The 17,513-nt window shown below is 37.5% G+C and overlaps 1 protein-coding gene and 2 non-coding genes across 3 annotated transcripts; 2 read left to right on the top strand and 1 right to left on the bottom strand.

Moving 5' to 3' along the window:
• The first annotated feature begins 4,689 nt into the window (after positions 1–4,689).
• trnae-cuc (transfer RNA glutamic acid (anticodon CUC)) lies at positions 4,690–4,761 on the top strand. Its single transcript has one exon. It is a non-coding gene; the product is annotated as a tRNA-Glu (tRNA).
• A 6,307-nt stretch (positions 4,762–11,068) lies between these two features.
• trnal-uag (transfer RNA leucine (anticodon UAG)) lies at positions 11,069–11,150 on the bottom strand. Its single transcript has one exon. It is a non-coding gene; the product is annotated as a tRNA-Leu (tRNA).
• Positions 11,151–11,481: 331 nt separating this feature from the next.
• Positions 11,482–16,374, top strand: LOC144213381 (uncharacterized). Its single transcript, XM_077741814.1, has 2 exons — positions 11,482–11,928; positions 14,280–16,374. Exons 1-2 carry the CDS (start codon positions 11,793–11,795, stop codon positions 15,866–15,868), a joined length of 1,725 nt encoding a protein of 574 aa, XP_077597940.1. The 5' UTR covers positions 11,482–11,792; the 3' UTR covers positions 15,869–16,374.
• Positions 16,375–17,513: the final 1,139 nt, after the last annotated feature.

Here is a 17,513-nt window from a genome sequence, read left to right on the forward strand (position 1 = left end):
CTTACAGTCATTTGCTTTTTTGCAGAAGCAAAATACCTCACTTTCAATTGTTGCAGTTGCTGTGAAAAACTGATCTTTATAATTATTAATTCTTAAAATTAATAACTCACTTCACATTTTTCTTAAGGATACCCACCGATCAAAAATCGAATCAGAATTTAACGGAAATCAGACCCAATGCGTCATTTTCAGAGTATGGGAATCGGGTATAAGCTAAATTTTGTGATTCAATGAATGACATTTGGGGCAGCCTGGTGGTGCGGTTCTGGGTTCAAGACCAGGTCGGTCCAATTGTATGGAGTTAACATGTTATACCCTGCGTGGGTTTCTTCCGGGTACTCCGGTCTCATCCCACATTGGACATTCAAAATTACCACTAGGTGTGAGCGTCAGTAGTTGCCATTGACAGGGAGAGATGTTCAATCCAGTTTGACTGCAATCCCTCCGGTCAAATTGGATTGGATGCCTGTCATCGTCAATGGGAGTGAAATAGGATTACTTGCTCTGGTAGATAATGAGTTGAAATAGCAAGTCACAAGCATGTCCATAAAGGTCAGGCTAAACAGATCTGACACATTTGTAGGTTTTAAAACAATGAAAACAAGGTCTGGCTCATTGGTCTGGTGGTATAATTCTTGCTTAGGGTGAGAAAGGTCCTGTGTCCAACTCCTGGATGAGACAAAACTTTGTTGAATTGTGATCTATTATGGGGGTTGATATGTCACATGCTTCACCTGAGAAAAAAAAAGTGTTGAATTGTCATATATGGTGGGGTGGTATGGGAAATAGTTTTCTTCTTGCCAGGGGGGCCTAACAGAAAATAATTGAGAAGCACTGGTCTAGTGGTATGATTCTCGCTTGGGGTGTGAGAGGTCCCAGGTCCAACTCCCAGGTGAGCCCTGGTTTTATTGAATTATGATATAATTCAATAATATATATATATATATATATATATATATATATATATATATATATATATATATATATATATATATATATATATATATATATATATATATATATATATATATATATATATATATATATATATATATATATATATATATATATATATATATATATATATATATATATATATATATATATACATATATATATATATATATATATATATATATATATATATATCCATTTATATATATATATATATATATATATATATATATCCATTTATATATATATATATATATATATATATATATATATATATATATATATATATATATATATATATATATATATATATATATACACATATTTTTATATATATATTCTCTAATTTTTTACACGGTCCTCACACAACTGCTAACTAAACCCTTTAAAATTGGTAGTAGCAATCCACTTTTGTATTAAAGATGTGAACAAAAAAGTGATGAGAGAAATGAGGATATGATTTATTAATGTTTAATAAAAAAAACATGTGAAAATGTGTCCTGCACCGCTGAATTAGTTCCCTCGGCGGGCGTTAATATGGAAGACGTAATACTCGTGTTCGTCTGCCAGATGGCGGCAAGAGCATTTCCTACCAGGGCCAAAAGCTGTCCACTTGTACTACATTTTACACTTTGACCTGTGCCCTGTGCCTGTATGTGAATATATGTGCCATGTTGCATTTGTATGATATTTAATCGCTTAATAGGGGGAATTGCAGTCATTAATAAGGGGTGCATTTATTTGAGGTGGACAGGTATGTAAGAATCTTGAAACATGGACAGTGGTAGTTGTGAGACTGCCAATTGAATTGAATATATATATATATATATATATATATATATATATATATATATATATATATATATATATATATATATATATATATATATATATATATATATATATATATATATATATATATATATATATGTATATATACATATATGAGGTATTTTGCTTCTGCAAAAAAAGAAATGATGGTATGTAGCAGAGAATGGTTTCGATCCATTGACCTCTGGGTCATGGGCCCAGCGCACTTCCGCTGCGCCACTCTGCCTCTTCTCAACTATGATATGACAAGCTGACTCACAAATTTAATCAATCAGACTAATCCAAGCAGACATACATAGGCACATGACGATTCCCACCTGCTGACTGAGCTCCTGAGGACCACCAGCACATGCACCTCGTTTTTGAATGTGGACTGTCACATCCACGGTGAGTTCTGCAATTTACAGTCATCCATTTTTCAGTTAAGAACTTCCATTTCAATGAAAAACACAAATACAAGACGTTCGGCGGCACAATTAACATAATCAAGATAACAGCTAATAGCTAATGTTACTATACAAATTGAGCAGGAAGACATTTTTCGTTTTACCAGTATGAGATGTTGTGTGTTTTTTAAAGGTGTTCTTGTGATTGAATGTTTGACCACACACTGGGCAGGGGAAACGTTTTTTTTCCTGTGTGGATTTGTTCTGTGATGCTTTAAATTGGCCTTCCAAGTGAATTTGTAAATACAAACTGACAAAGAAAATATGTTTAACCTGTCTGGGTTCTTTTGTTTGTTTTAAAGTCTTTTGACAACTGAATTTTATACAACAGACTGAGCAGGAAAAGGGTTTTTTACCTATGTAGGTTTTCAATATTATAAAAACATAGTTAATCATACCACATGCCAGAAAGCTGTCACAAGCATAATACCCCTGTGCATCTTCCCAAATTAAAACTTTCTATAAACGTTACAAACGTATGCCGCACAATGTTTGCAGTTGTTTAAATATATAGATATCATCTAATCTGTTTAGTTAATCTGATAAGATTCATGTCAGAAACTGTATTGTAAAATAAGTTCAATATTAACATTTCGATATTGAAAAGGGGCCTATATTTATTGCTTGTCAATAAATGTGCAATTGTCTTTGTTATATGATTTAAGATTTCTGCTGCTAAATCTCTGACGCCAAAACTTGGGGGTTATGCTTCTAAGTAGTGTGTTCATAAATTGCTTTGTTGTGATTTGGAAAAAAAGAATCATTTTTAATGTGAAATTGCCTATCACATTCAAATTTAATGTTGTCGCGTATATTTTCATAGGTTAAAAAATGGATGAACTTAATACAGTGGAACCTCAGTTATTGCAGTTAATGGGACCGAGACCACCTGCGAAAACTGAAAATCCGCGAGGTAGCGGCGCCCCTTCCAAAATGCTTTAAAAAAGCATATCCACGTGCACAAAAGCACCAACAAACTATATGCTGTTCATGCAGGTGTTTAATTCCACATCAGAATGCAGGTGCCACGTTGATGCATACAAACAGATCAAATACAGTATAGTAAAAAACTGTAAAATATGTTGTCTGTTTACAATAACAATTGAGGGTCTAGAACACTGTTCTTCCAAGCAATTTACTTACGAACAACCGATTATCGTTATTCAGCTTTCAAAAACAAGCAAACACTACAATTAGCTAACACAATTAGCTAACATAGTATTCCGCATGGAGGATCTTCTGCTGTTTTTTGCGCGTAAGAAACATCGTTATTGGGAGTTTTTTTGGTCGATGAAGATGCGCCTATGAACAGCCATGACGTCATCAATACGATTGCTAAATTCGACGACTCTTACCATGTTATCATCAATTTCTTTGGCCCTTTTTTGGAGGTCGTTGGCAACATTGAAGAGGTCCTGTAAATTATTCAATGTAAGGCCACCTTTGTCAGCTTCGTCAGTAGTAGACTCGTCTTCCTCCTCACTCGCCGATTTGGTCATTACCTGTAGGTCCTCCTCTGTCAGTGGGTTTAGGGGCAGTCGATGAGATTTGTAATTTCATCAGCTGTCATATCCGAAAAGCCTTCAGTCTGCACCAACCGAGCCAGCCTGACAGCCTTATCAACGGCAGAGTGATGGATTTCGTTAGGCTTGAAACCCTCATAGTCTTGAGTGATTTTGTATGGCCACAATTTCTTCCAGCTGGAGATGAGTGTCTGTTCTTTCAGGTCCCTTAGGGCATTCTGAATATTAGTCAGACACGTAGCTATGTTGTAGTCCTTCCAATAAGATTTGATGCTGAAGGTCTCGTCGGGCTCTTCAATGGAGGACGTTAGGCCCTCCATTGTCAACCAGATTCTCTGGCTACGCTCGCGTAGCTATTTCATGCTCTCAACCTGTCCAATAAACTCACTTTTTCGTTAATTGTTAACATATTTCGCTTTTTCTTTGGTTCACTAGATGCTCCAAGGGATAAAGAGCGTTTGGGAGGCATCACTAAGGTCTTCACAAAACTTTTACACTTAACTTGGCGAGAAGCGTACTGTATAGCAAAAGATAAGCGTGGACTGAGAATGGGCATCGGGAGAAGCTTGGGCCACTGTAGTGAATGGGCCAATGGGGAGTCGAGTAGTTCAGTGAGTATTCAGATGGCCAATCAGCATTCGTTCATGCCCGTGATGCTTTGCGCATACGTGCATTCTTTGTTTTACAATTTTGTAAAATGATGCAATTACTAATTCTAATTGAATATTTGTTTTCAAATTTTGTAAAATAATGTAATTTCTAATTTTAAATTAATATTTTTAATTATTTATTTATTTTTACATTTAAAAAAAACCCTCAAAGCTCTGAAGCCGCGATGGATGAACCGCGAAGTAGCGAGATCCCAATATAATTTCATGAGTCCATCATCCAAACTGCATGCTTCTACTTGATCTGGATCAGCTTCAGATGATATATCCCATATGGTCTAGCGGTCAGGATTCTTGGTTCTCACCCAGGTGGCCCGGGTTCGACTCCCGGTATGGGAAACCTCGTGCTATGTGAATGGATTGAGAACTTTTGACTTTCTATAAGTTCCAGAAACAAATCCCACAAGCCTTTCCCACTTCTAGCCGAGTAGATGTCTATTGCAAATGATGTGGTAATTTACTGAGTCTGTCATCAAAGCTTTATACTTCTTATGAAATATCCCATATGGTCTAGGGGTCAGGATTCCTAGTTTTCACCTAGGTAGTCCGGGTTCAACTCTTGGTATGGGAAACTTTGAATTAGATGTCTGGAATCAGAAATATTGGACCTCTATACCTTCCGGAAACTAACCCCAATTATTCGCCATAAGGCGAGATAGAACAACCATCTAAAACTAATGACAACTTTCAGGATCGGCAGACTCGAAGTGAGGAGGTGAGTGAGCAGATCAGTAATCAGCTGTTAAAACTGGAGAAGGAGAACCAAAGTCTTCTCTAGACTGTCAAAAAGCTCAAAATGGTCCATATTCACAATATCATGCAGTCCCACAAACATACTCACTACAGTGAAAAGGATGATGACCAACAGTCACTTTTATGTAGTGGCTGGAAGTTATTGATAAAGGAAAACATGCCATTTACACAGCCAGTGAAACAGCAGATATTTAATACCTTGCCGTCTGGAGTATTCATGAGCATCAGCTCACAGAAGAGGATGTGAGGCAACGAGTGCGCAAGACTGTTCAGAATAACCAACAAGTGGAGAGACATTTGGAATTTAATGATGTCATCTTTTGTGGGGGAGAGTGTGACATGAAAGTGTTAAAGTTATTAATGATAGAGTGTGACATGTTGAAGTGTTTAAATTATTAATTATTGCCTGTTGGGGATTACAACTAGTTTCGGATTGGATGTTTATCAGTGTTTGATTATTGATTCCTCGATCCAAATAGCAAGAGTGACATGGTAAAGCCTGAATCGGTATTTGATTATTGATGTCTGGGTGCATATAGCTTGGCAAACACAGTATATATACAAGTACAATATATATATATATATATATATATATATATATATATATATATATATATATATATATATATATATATATATATATATATATATATATATATATATATATATATATATATATATATATATATATATATATATATATATATATATATATATATATATATATATAAACGAAGTTAAAAATGGGAAAAAAACATCTGGAACCTATTGACAGAAAAACCTCATCTTCAGAGTAATATAAATTAAAACATTCATGCAGTGGGTTTATAATGAAGTGTTAATTGATCATTTAATTTACATATTATATTTAAGAAAGTGAGATGTTTTTACCATGAAATGTGGCAATTGTTGCTCTCTGTCCCTTTAGAAATACAGAAGTATGTTGATTATTCAAAAAGTCAAATCAAAAGCCTTTATTGTCATCGTACACAGCGGCGTATAAGAAAATAGGTGAAAGAACAATTTTCAACTCTCGAGTTATTGGCAGTGATGGGATTTGAACACGTGCCTCCTGAGAGACTGGAGCCTTAATCCAGCGCCTTGGACCGCTCGGCCACACTACCTTAGTGTTGTTCTTCCACATGAAACAGAGTGAAAAATGTGACAACAACTCATCGAGTTTAACAAACATAGCGCTATGTGACTGTCAATGCGATACAAATAATGGCATCTATCTCATTGAGGGTCCAGATGGGAAGAAGAGAGTTTATCTATGGTAGGCTCAGGGTTATCATCATGCTGACACACCCTTGTAGATAGCTGGGGAGCCACTGACGCTGTGGTCATCGGCAGTTTTGCTGATGGCGATGCACGCTGGGCAGAGTTCTATACGTGTTTTTATGGTACTGAACTTTCTTACGTTTCAAATGCCCCCTTCTGTCCCCCTTTTGGAATCAAAAAGTTCCAACAAAAGGCCAGATCTGGGGTTCGCTGTGATGGAAGTCGGAGCCAAGGCTCTGCCGTTGAGGTGACAAATGAAGGTTTGGAGGTCTTATGAGTGTGTCTGTGGTGGAGGCAGGTGGAGTTCAAGGTGTTCTGGATCATCTTTGTTTTGTCCACTCCAAGTAGTCTAAGGTGTTTGGCTTCTCTTTGTTTCGTCTTACTTAGGTTATCAGGAGCAAAACATTTATACATCATTTTACTTTAAGTAAATATAGCAAAGTAAGTTTAATGGTAAAGCAATGCATATTTTTTGTTGCAAGCAAATGTATAATATGAAATAATCCTGACATTCCCCCTTTTTAAAATATATTTGCACACAATCTAATTCCGTTATGCCTTAATGGTAATAATTCCTTTGCATGACAAATATAATTCCACCAGGGGGGGTTGTGCAGGTTGGTCTGAAAAAGGAATAACAAAATCAACCTTGTCCAATTCGCTTTAGGACTAGTGCAGCAAAGTTAAAGTTGTAAGGAAGTTTTCCAATGGAAAAATATTACATACAAATGGAAGCTTGAGGGCAGCCCACCAGCCTCACATCTCTGGGGTCCTGAGTTTAAATCCAGGTAATGTCAACCTGTGACGTTTGCCTTCCTTACTTTACATTTGTTTAACATTGAAAAAAGATCACTCTGAATTTCATGGCGGAACACAATTGGGGTAGGTGTTTTGTCTGTATCCATAAATGTTGTTTAGGAACCAAATGAGCTTAGCTAACCATTTACTTTAGCCACCTCATAGTGTAGAGCAGGGGGTTGGTTTGCGGGCCACATTAATGTCAACTCCATTTCATGTGGGCCGGACCATTTTAGATCCAATATTTAGATTTTGTTTTTTTAAATTGGATTAAAAGAACTGGATCAAAAGTCCTAGTCAGTTTTTTATAGATCCAAAGCAATGTTTATTTGAGCTTTTTTTTCTTCTTAGTAATGGAAAATTTCTTTTAATCATGTTTTCATTTCAAATGGAAACAAAATACATATTTTAATTATGTTCAATATTAAAGTGGAAAATGGAAAATTTCTATATATTTATTTTTAGATCTTAGAAATTGCGCTTTGAACTAAAAAAACAAAAGAAAAAAATTGGATTGAAAAAAATCAAGCACCACCCCTAATGCGCCAGGGCCTTCAACAGCCACAATCGAGCCTGAAAATGTTGAGTCCAGCGCAGTAGAGTGAGAACATTGGAGAGACCCTTCAAGGATAAGAACATAATCACTTCAACAAACTCCTTGTGTTCACATTTCTTTTTAATGTGGGTTCAAATTACTGTGGTACCTTGAGATACGACCTTAATGCATTCAGGGACTGTAGAAATGAACTACCGTATTTTCACGACTATAAGAGTGGTTAGCACGTTGGCTTTACATTTCCAAGGTCATGGGTTCAAAATAAACACAAGAACCCACACGGGTGAAAAACCAAAGTCAGGACGAAGGTACATAATGGACGTTTTCAACTTTTAGTGCTATGCGTGTGATTTTATCTAATGCAAGAGTGTTGGCTCAGCAGACTTAACTCGTCATTGACGTTAAATGGCCTTAACGATTTGACAAAAGTAAACACATTATAAGATATTTTCCCATTTAAATTTGTTCATTTTCATTTTTTTGAACTTATGTTTTCTGTTTATTTTTTAACCACTATTGCATGAAATGTGAATCTTCATTGCAGGCTTCAAACTTAGTCAGGACCACCGCCTTTTCTCCTGTTCGGAACTAACTGGGATAGGCCCCAACAACCACACGACCCCCATGAGGATAAGCAATACAGAAGATGAACAAAGACTTTTAACAAGACATGCAACCAATCCATAAACATGTCGGCAAATCCAAGCACTGTAATAACCAATTGCGTCTACTCGAATGTAAAATAATAAAAATACCCTCATAAAATATTCCAAGGCTGAGGAACAAGACACAAAAGCCAAATTTTTAAACTGTCAGACTGAACCTTTATGGTCCCCTAATATTATAAACACATTGTTGATTCGTTTCCTGTCCCTTATGTCTTACACTCTACTGAGATCATGAAAAAACATCCTAAAACAGTGAATTTTTCTGGATGCATCTGTTGAAGGTATTATTTAATTGATAACACGGTTCCAGACTGGGTTAAAAGGTCTCTTTAGATGTTTTGTCCGTGAAGTGAAGTGGGCTTTATTTGAAAGTGGTTCTTCAATTCCACAGTCATCACTGACATTAAAGTTAGCTGACCAAAATGTCAGCTATGTTTGACATAGCCTTTCGCAAAAATGTATAAACTACTATTTCAGATGATCACGCTAGATCAACATGATACATTTCAAACAATTTTCAACCGTGTGATTTCTGGATTTTTCTTTTTAAGGGGGACCTGGACCTACGATGAAAATGTCAGAACATCATAATTTTTAAGTGGGAGAATTTGCAATTTTGCTGGATGTTCAAATACTTATAGTGAACTCACTGAATAAGGTTACAAAGACACAATAGGATGCTTTTTGTATTGAAAGAAACTTTCACCATGGCCAATATTGGATGTATGGATACTGTGCTGTCTAAATTAAAAATGTGTTATTTCTCTTTGAAGCACACTTTTGATAAACTATAAAGCCATAGATGTGCCACCCAAAACATGGCCCAAACACAAAACTTTACCTCAATCAAAAAATCAGTTTTAAACAGTGGGAAATAGTGCTTGAGTGCATTTATTATAATGTCAGCTATCACTTTGCATTCAAACACATTTTTTCTTTGATTTAATTCGTTTTGTTTATTATAGTTAGGTTATTTATGAGTTGTTCAAATGCACAACAATATTTTGAGAGGAATTTTGTTAATGAATATTAAGACAATAATTATACAAATAGAATCGCAAATGTACCTCCTTTAATTTTGTTTAACAATATACTCGCGATGAAAAAATAATCCAGAATTATCAGAGAAGAGTTATTTTTTTAATGATCCACAAACTGATTCTTTTTAATTCTGCTAGGGAAAATACCACCCACCTACTACTTAATGTATGGCAACTAGCACCCTAGTAGGCTACTGTAGCACTATCTTTGCACTGATGGTGAATGACTGTTGGAGGAAGAGCACTCTGTCTTCCTTCTCGGGTTCAATTAATTTCGGATGTGGAAGATGTTGAGTGTCCAAATACAGGCTGGAGACGATGAACAGTGACTTCGAAGGTTTGATTGCAAAATATTCTGGGCACAGGTGAACCACACGCAATGCTGGCATCCACAAATGCGCCGAGACAGACAACTTTCATTCATTCACCTTTATTCTCTCAAGAGGGTGGTAACGAAACTGAACAGGAATGGGATTTTCCCCTACTTCATACAGTAAGCAATGTATCAGTGTAGATGTGCTTGTATATATATGTATGTGTATGTATATATATATCTCACCAACACAGTTACCTATTTATATATTTATTCATGTATTTATTTACTAACTTACTATTAAGTACCCATTTGTGTATAATGCCTTTCCTATTCCTGCATCCTCACCCTCTTCCTATTGCAACAAAGAAATTTCCCGATTACGGGATGAATAAAGTTATCCAATCCAATCCAATTATGAACCGGCAAATAGAAGATAACGACAATGTTGCTAGTCTTCAAGGATAAGCCATTTGTTATGAACTGGCAAATAGAAGATAATGACAATGTTGCAAGTGTTCAAGGACACATCTGGCTATAGGACAGAGCTCTACTAAGGAGAAGCTTGAGACTCATGGAGTCATGACTAGAAACAGGCAAAATACACATTTTAATATGAGACCCACTTCATGACCCAGCTATTTGCAAAGCCCCTCTTTTTAGGCAATGAATCGAATATTTGTCCCAATATCAGTGGTGTGCCGCCAGGGCCTTCAAGGCCTTCTCTGCTGGCCTAAGAAATATCTGAAACACAGGCTGATGTTAATTATATTTTGTCCACAAATAATTGTAATTTCTATTAAATAATTCCACATTGTCTGTTAGCTTCCTTTCATTTATATTCCCCCTGGTCGCACTTCTTCCAGATGTGTGTTTTCATATTGAAGCATTTAACCCACATGTGTCAAAGTGACAGTCCGGGGGCCAAATCTGGCCCGCCGCATCATTATGTGTGGCCCAGGAAAATAGTAAAAACTACCCTCATAAGATATTGCAAGGCTGGCGAACAAGACACACAGAACCACATATTTGCGAAAAGGAGTCCCATAAAAAAAATCATTATGATTAACGCAAAGCTTGATGCACCGTCAGTGGCACAGTGGTGTGCAAACACGATACTCCTATTAGTGTGTTTGGGACTCAGCTCCCTCACCAATGGTTTCACATTTTGTCTTCCTGGTTATTGAAGAGCCATAAGCACTAAGAACAAAATTAACATGTACAGTGGATGAATCACTGGCAGTGGTGGGATTTAAACCCACGCCTCCTGAGAGACTGGAGCCTAAATCCAGCGCCTTGGACCGCTCGGCCACACTACCTTCAATGATAAGAAGTGGGGGATTGGGCATCAGTAAATTGTAAATGAACCTTAAATACCCTTATATTTAAATATTGAAATGTGTTATTTGTTACTTGCAATACGATCAAATACAATGTATCATTTAAAGCAAATGTCCTTAAAATTACCTAACTTTTTCTCAAATTGTAGCTTTTCGATTTAGTGTCACGGCTAGCTAAACTCGAACTGGACTTCGAACTGCTCTCTTCACGCTGTGGCATTAAGAGACCAAATTTAACATTATCGACCCCTCCGTTGAAAATCTGAATTGAGAACCTGGCATGGGGTACTGAGACAGTAGAGGGCGATAATGCTGCAGTACGTTGGCTGCCTCCAACCGGAAAACCTAAAGAGGAAGAAGGGGTGGGGTGTTCATTTCTGCATGGCTAGGATTTTAACTTTTTGTTTGTGCGCTTCTTGTTTCTCCTCAATTTGATTGAACTTAAATGAAACTAAACCTCGACAACATGCTCAAAATTAAATAGTTTTCGGAATTGGAGGCCCGTCCGTTTTTCTTCAATCCGTTTTGGGAGTCGTACTTTAGCCTAGCCTAGCTGGCAGCTAACAAAGGAACACGTCGTCTGCATCAGTACGTCGTCAAGCGAAGACAAAAAGTGTGAAAATGCTTGCGAGAACGACGCCGGTTGCTGCAAAGTTTCAGATGGAACTTAATAGCGTGCAAGAGGATCTCTCGTGTCATCAACATTCTATTGTTAGCAAAATGATGCAAGTTAAAGTTGTTCTTCACAAACTCGAAGGTACGTTCACTTTAAACGATCATTATTGCGTAATAGACCAATGTATACTTTATGTTACACAATTGATATTTCATAATGAAATATTTACCGGGGTGGCAATGTTGTTTCTGATCGTGACTTTATTGAATGGATCGAAGCACGACATCACATAGCATTATGGGTAGAACTGAGAAGTGCTACAATGATGAATTACTAGATGTCGGCAACTGCTCTATATTCATTACTTTAATCTGTGACATCTTCCTTCCTTTAGGTTACTGTTCTGTAACTTTAAAGTAACATATTATTCACCTTAAACATTGCTGCCCACCATGACTTATTGTTCTGAACATGAACTATTCTTGTACAGTGGTACCTCCACCTACGATGAAAGTTTCGATCGAATAATTTGCCTGCGATATGATCGAGATGCGACCAAGCCAGGTGGCCATGACATGAGTGGCTGTTTACCACTGTAGCGTCTTTTTTGCTGCATCTCTTTTGTGTAACAGATATTTACGAGCTTTTGTGTAAAGTTACATTAAACATATGTTTGAGTGTGTATGTATATATTAATCCAAGTTAATTTAAATTTGTTAGTTTACGGGTGCGTTTTGCAGATAGTTCAAAGCAAAGTAAATGGGATCATTAAGAATCAAAACAATTCATTAAGACAGAAAAGCAGCAAAAACACAAAATGAGCAAGAGGAGCTACCGCCATAGGCTGCCACTTGAACAGCGCCATCTTGGTTGCGGTAGCAAAACGGATCCAGACTCAAAGATGTGATAAAAATTGAAACCACACACAGGAGGTCTTCCATAAGATGGGGAACGTCTGCAGACAGTGATCGAGGTAGAGAATATGCAGAGTCACTCTTCCAAGCTTATCCACACAGTTCCTCAGTAGTCTGGAGCTGAAGACAACAGTAGCAGAGTAAAATTCCTCAACTCAGTTTCCGGCCTGGTAAGCGCAGACAGCTCCTCCATCTTATCCCTTGATGGAAGGATTGGTCAGAGGTGTGGCTTCTTCTGCCGGCACTTTTGTCCTGTGCTGAATATCCACCGGTATAGAGGTGTTGCTCCTTTTGCTGCGTATTGTAACAGCTAGTCCCATGTGTATGAGAGCGTAGGCATGGCTGAATGGTTCCAAAAAAGAAGTACCAGAAAGAAGCCAAGCTAACAGAACAAGGAAGGTTGTAAGAACATCAAAGTATATAGTACAAAGTAAAGTAAAAATCAATGTATTATCAAATATTAAAATGTCATTAAAATAGATAGAAGGGCTGTAAAACCTGAAAGACATGAGTGGGCAGAAATACTGCCACCGGCAGCCGTGTGAAAGGCGCCATCTTGGAAAGAAAATAGATGAACTAATCGAGAGCAGCGATCAAACAATGATCTCAAAGTTGCGGCCTGAAGGCCAAGCCTGGCCCACTACCACTCCGTGGTGCGGCCTGCGAAAGTAGTTCAACATTTAATGCTAAAATTCAAATGCAACTTATAAATAAATCGAATATTAACTATCCTCAGAGATATTCACTACATCAATCCGCACAGACATTAAGGTATTGAGGCAAGACCGCTTCACCTCATAGAACTACCAGTACCATCAGAGGAGGGGATCGAGACCACCTTCGAAGGCAAGAAGGCAGAATACTTGAATCTGGCAGCCAAGTGCCAGAAAATTGTCTGGAAATGCACCATCTACCCAGTTGAGGTTTGCTGCCGAGGCTACGTTGGTCTTCTCCCACTGTTTTTGATCCCAACATTCATTCATTCATTTTCTGACATGCTAAATCTTGTTATGGGGTGCATGAGCCTATCCCGGCTGCCTTCGGGCCAGAGGCGAGGAACACCTTGAATCGGTGCCCAGCCAATCGCAGAGCATGAGGAGAAAAACAACCATTCACGCTCACACTCGTACCTAAGGGAAATTAAGTGTCCAATCAGACTTTACCTCTATTCCAATCTCATTAATCCTCCAAATAATAACAGACCTGCTACTTAATAAAAGTTAATGCTTTTTTTAAATGTCTCCCCTTTGGTGAAAGCATTTTTATTAAATTAAAATCTAAAACATAAAAGAGAATGTTTACAATGAAAGGGCTCCAAAAAAGATTTGACTAATTTTAAGGAGATACATCACCAGTGAAGAAACTTTTCTGACTAATAGTGCCTTACTTTGAAAAATGCACCCATAAACTGTTTTCAACACGTGTTGCTGTTGAAGAAAATAATACAGTAGTAAGTACAGCATTGAGACAAAATGAATGTATGGCGCCCTCTTCCGTTTGGTTTCATTTCTGTGAACAAGAAATTCAGGCATTTTATAATTAGAAAATAGTTAATCAATTATGTTTGTGTCCTTGCAGGTTTCGGAAATGATCTTAGTGCTGATGGGCAAGAGTCTGTTGACCTTGAAGGGGAAGTTGAGCTCCCCCAAATCAAAGAGGAGAAGCTACAGTTCTCTCAGCAACAAATGGGAGACGAGCAACTTTCAATCAAAAGGGAGGAAGATGATTTCACCTGGTCACTTGGTGAGTTCGTGAAGAGGGAAGATGTTCTGGGTGTTGCCAGTGGAGGGGCGGAGCCTGCAAACACCAAAACAGGGCCCCCAATTAAAGAGGAGGAGCCAGAGTTCCCTCTAAAACAAATAGAAGAGCAACTTCCAATCAAAAAGGAGGAAGATCATTTCACCTGGTCACCAGGTGAGTCCGTGAAAAGGGATTATCTGGGTGTGGCCAGCGAAGGGGCAGATTCTGCGAACGCCTCAGCATGGCCCCAAATTAAAGAGAAGCCAGAGTTCCCTCAACAGTGCAAAAGAGAAGACCAATCTCCAATCAAAAACGAATGTGTCAAATGTTCAACTGATGAGCCTTTCAAGAGTGAAGATGATCTGGGCCTGGCCAACAGAGGGGTGGAGCTTCTGAACGGCAGCTCAACAGAAGGATGGCGAGCAGAAAATGTAATTTCTCCTTTATCAGATGGCAACAAGTTGCTTGATGATCATGATGATGATGATGTTGATGATGATGATGATGAAGATATGAAAAATCCCAGCGGTGACAAACTCTGCAAATGCTTTCAGTGTGGGAAAACCTTTGGGAGAAAGTCTTCCTTGAAAATACACACAAGAACCCACACGGGTGAAAAACCATTTTCATGTTCAGTTTGTGGTCAAAGATTCACAGAGAAGGGAAACTTAAAAAGACACGTACTAACCCACACTGGTGAAAAACCATTTTCGTGTTCAGTTTGCAGTAAAGCCTTTTCTACAAAAGGAAACTTAAAAACCCACACAAAAACCCACAGAGGTGAAAAACCATTTTCGTGTTCAGTTTGTGGTCAACGATTCACACAGAAGGGAAGCTTAGATATTCATGCAAGATTACACACAGGTGAAAAACCATTTTCATGCTCAGTTTGTGGTCAAAGATTCACACGGAAGGAATACTTAATTTCTCATGCAAGAACCCACACTGGTGAAAAACCATTTTCATGTTCAGTTTGCAGTAAAGCCTTTTCTACAAAAGGAAACTTAAAAACCCACACAAGAACCCACACAGGTGAAAAAACATTTTCTTGTTCAGTTTGTGGTGAAAGATTCATACAGAAGGAAAACTTAATTAGCCATGCAAGAACCCACACTGGTGAAAAACCATTTTCATGTTCAGTTTGCAGTAAAGCCTTTTCTACAAAAGGAAACTTAAAAACCCACACAAGAACCCACACAGGTGAAAAAACATTTTCTTGTTCAGTTTGTGGTGAAAGATTCATACAGAAGGAAAACTTAATTAGCCATGCAAGAACCCACACTGGTGAAAAACCATTTTCATGTTCAGTTTGTGGTCGGACATTTTCCCGAAAGAGAAGCTTAGAAGAACACTTATTAACCCACACTGGAGAACAATGTTTTCCTGCTCAGTCTGTGACCACAGATGCGCTACAACAGCCCAATTAAAAAGCTACACAATTCAAAAACATTTTCCAGGAGCTATTAATGTTCCAACATTTTCACATAAGGGAACCTAAAAAGAAGTCTCAACAACCCACACAGGAGTAAAGCACCTTTTTCCTCAATTTGTGGCAGGAATATCTTAAAAACATAATTGCCCACATCGGTCAGAAACCCCTTTCCTGCTCAGCTTCTTGCCAGAGATTTAGTCGTAAGGATAGACTTAAAAGATGCAAATGTGTTGTGACAAGCAATAACCAAGGACGGCTTTGCTTGCTTTATCAAATTCTGTATGCAAGATCATTGTAATCAAAGTATAATAATATTTTGCATTCTGAAAATCATGTTTACACTTTTTAATGTGTAATAACAATCCACACTTCAAATACAGCATTACCTTAAAATACTAGTTCATTGTGGGAATGAGCTACTATGTCAATTGACTCGTATCTCAAGTCAATTCTTCCCATAGAAATGAACAAAATACAAATTAAGCCATTTCCATCCTAAAAAAAACATCAAATTTACTACTGACTCATTTGGGAACCATCTGGTAGGCTCATATCTCAAATTTTTCTCGTATGTTGGAACACTTGTATGTCAAGGTATTACTGTACAGACGCTCCCCTACTTACAAATGAGTTAGGTTCCGAGCGCTTGTTCATAAGTTGAAAGTGTTCATAAGTTGAAAGTGTTCATAAGTTAAAAGTGTTCATAAGGTGAAAGTGTTCATAAGTTGAAAGTGTTCTTAAGTTGAAAGTGTTCATAAGTTGAAAGTGTTCATAAGTTGAAATTCTTCAAATTGAAGTTGATTCATTGCTATTTTTTGCATTATAATTCATGTTTAATGTCTATATAAGTATATTGAGGGTTTATATAAGTGCATTTGTATGTTTAAGGCTTGTATAAGTAACCAGTATTGGTTTGTACTGAAAAAAAAAATCATTTAATAAAATGGAGAGAATACATACATTAGAGAGAGATTTACTAGAAACTGGCCAAAAGAAGCTATCTAGAAGCTATCTTCTTTTTTTTCATCATAAATGATGCGGTAGCACTGTATGGCATCATTCAATTGATTTGCAACCTTTGTGCAACGTTCAATGTTTAGGTCCTGCTGCTCGATCTCTCTGTTTATAAATGGTACTGACGGTCGAACGATTCAAGTTGTATTCCCGTGCAACGGTCACCACTTTCTCACGCACATCAAGCTTCTTTATTATTGCCACTTTGGTTTCAAAGGAAATGGCTTGCCTCTTCCTTGTACCTCCCTCACTAGAAGCCTTTCGCTTTTCACCAACCATATTGAATCATGGATGCACCGGATATTTAATGATAGAAATGAAAAAGGTTCTTTGCGCACCGGAGATACGCCACGCACTTCTGCATTGCAACGAACTGGGCAGAGGAAGGTAGATGCTGGGTGAGCTGAGCTCTCACAGAGCCAGACCTCTGTATTAGCGGCGGAAAAAAGCACGACTCAGAAAAAGACGTGCAATAGAAAATCGAACTTATGAACATTTTTCGACATCAACGCAATTTGCAGGTATGTTTGTATGTACCGTTTGTTCGTAAGTTGAATGTTCGTAAGTAGGGGATCGTCTGTATAATAAAATAGAGTGTTGTTGAAGATTTTATATACTTCACAATT

The sequence above is a fragment of the Stigmatopora nigra genome, chromosome 20 (assembly GCF_051989575.1).
Source record: "Stigmatopora nigra isolate UIUO_SnigA chromosome 20, RoL_Snig_1.1, whole genome shotgun sequence".
Lineage (NCBI taxonomy): Eukaryota > Metazoa > Chordata > Actinopteri > Syngnathiformes > Syngnathidae > Stigmatopora > Stigmatopora nigra.

Bases quoted from the DNA above. Each gene is read 5' to 3' on its own strand.
- LOC144213381 (XM_077741814.1), top strand. From the start codon at position 11,793: ATGCTTGCGAGAACGACGCCGGTTGCTGCAAAGTTTCAGATGGAACTT. The intron at 11,929-14,279 runs GTACGTTCACTT...GTGTCCTTGCAG, and splicing joins TGTTCTTCACAAACTCGAAG to GTTTCGGAAATGATCTTAGT.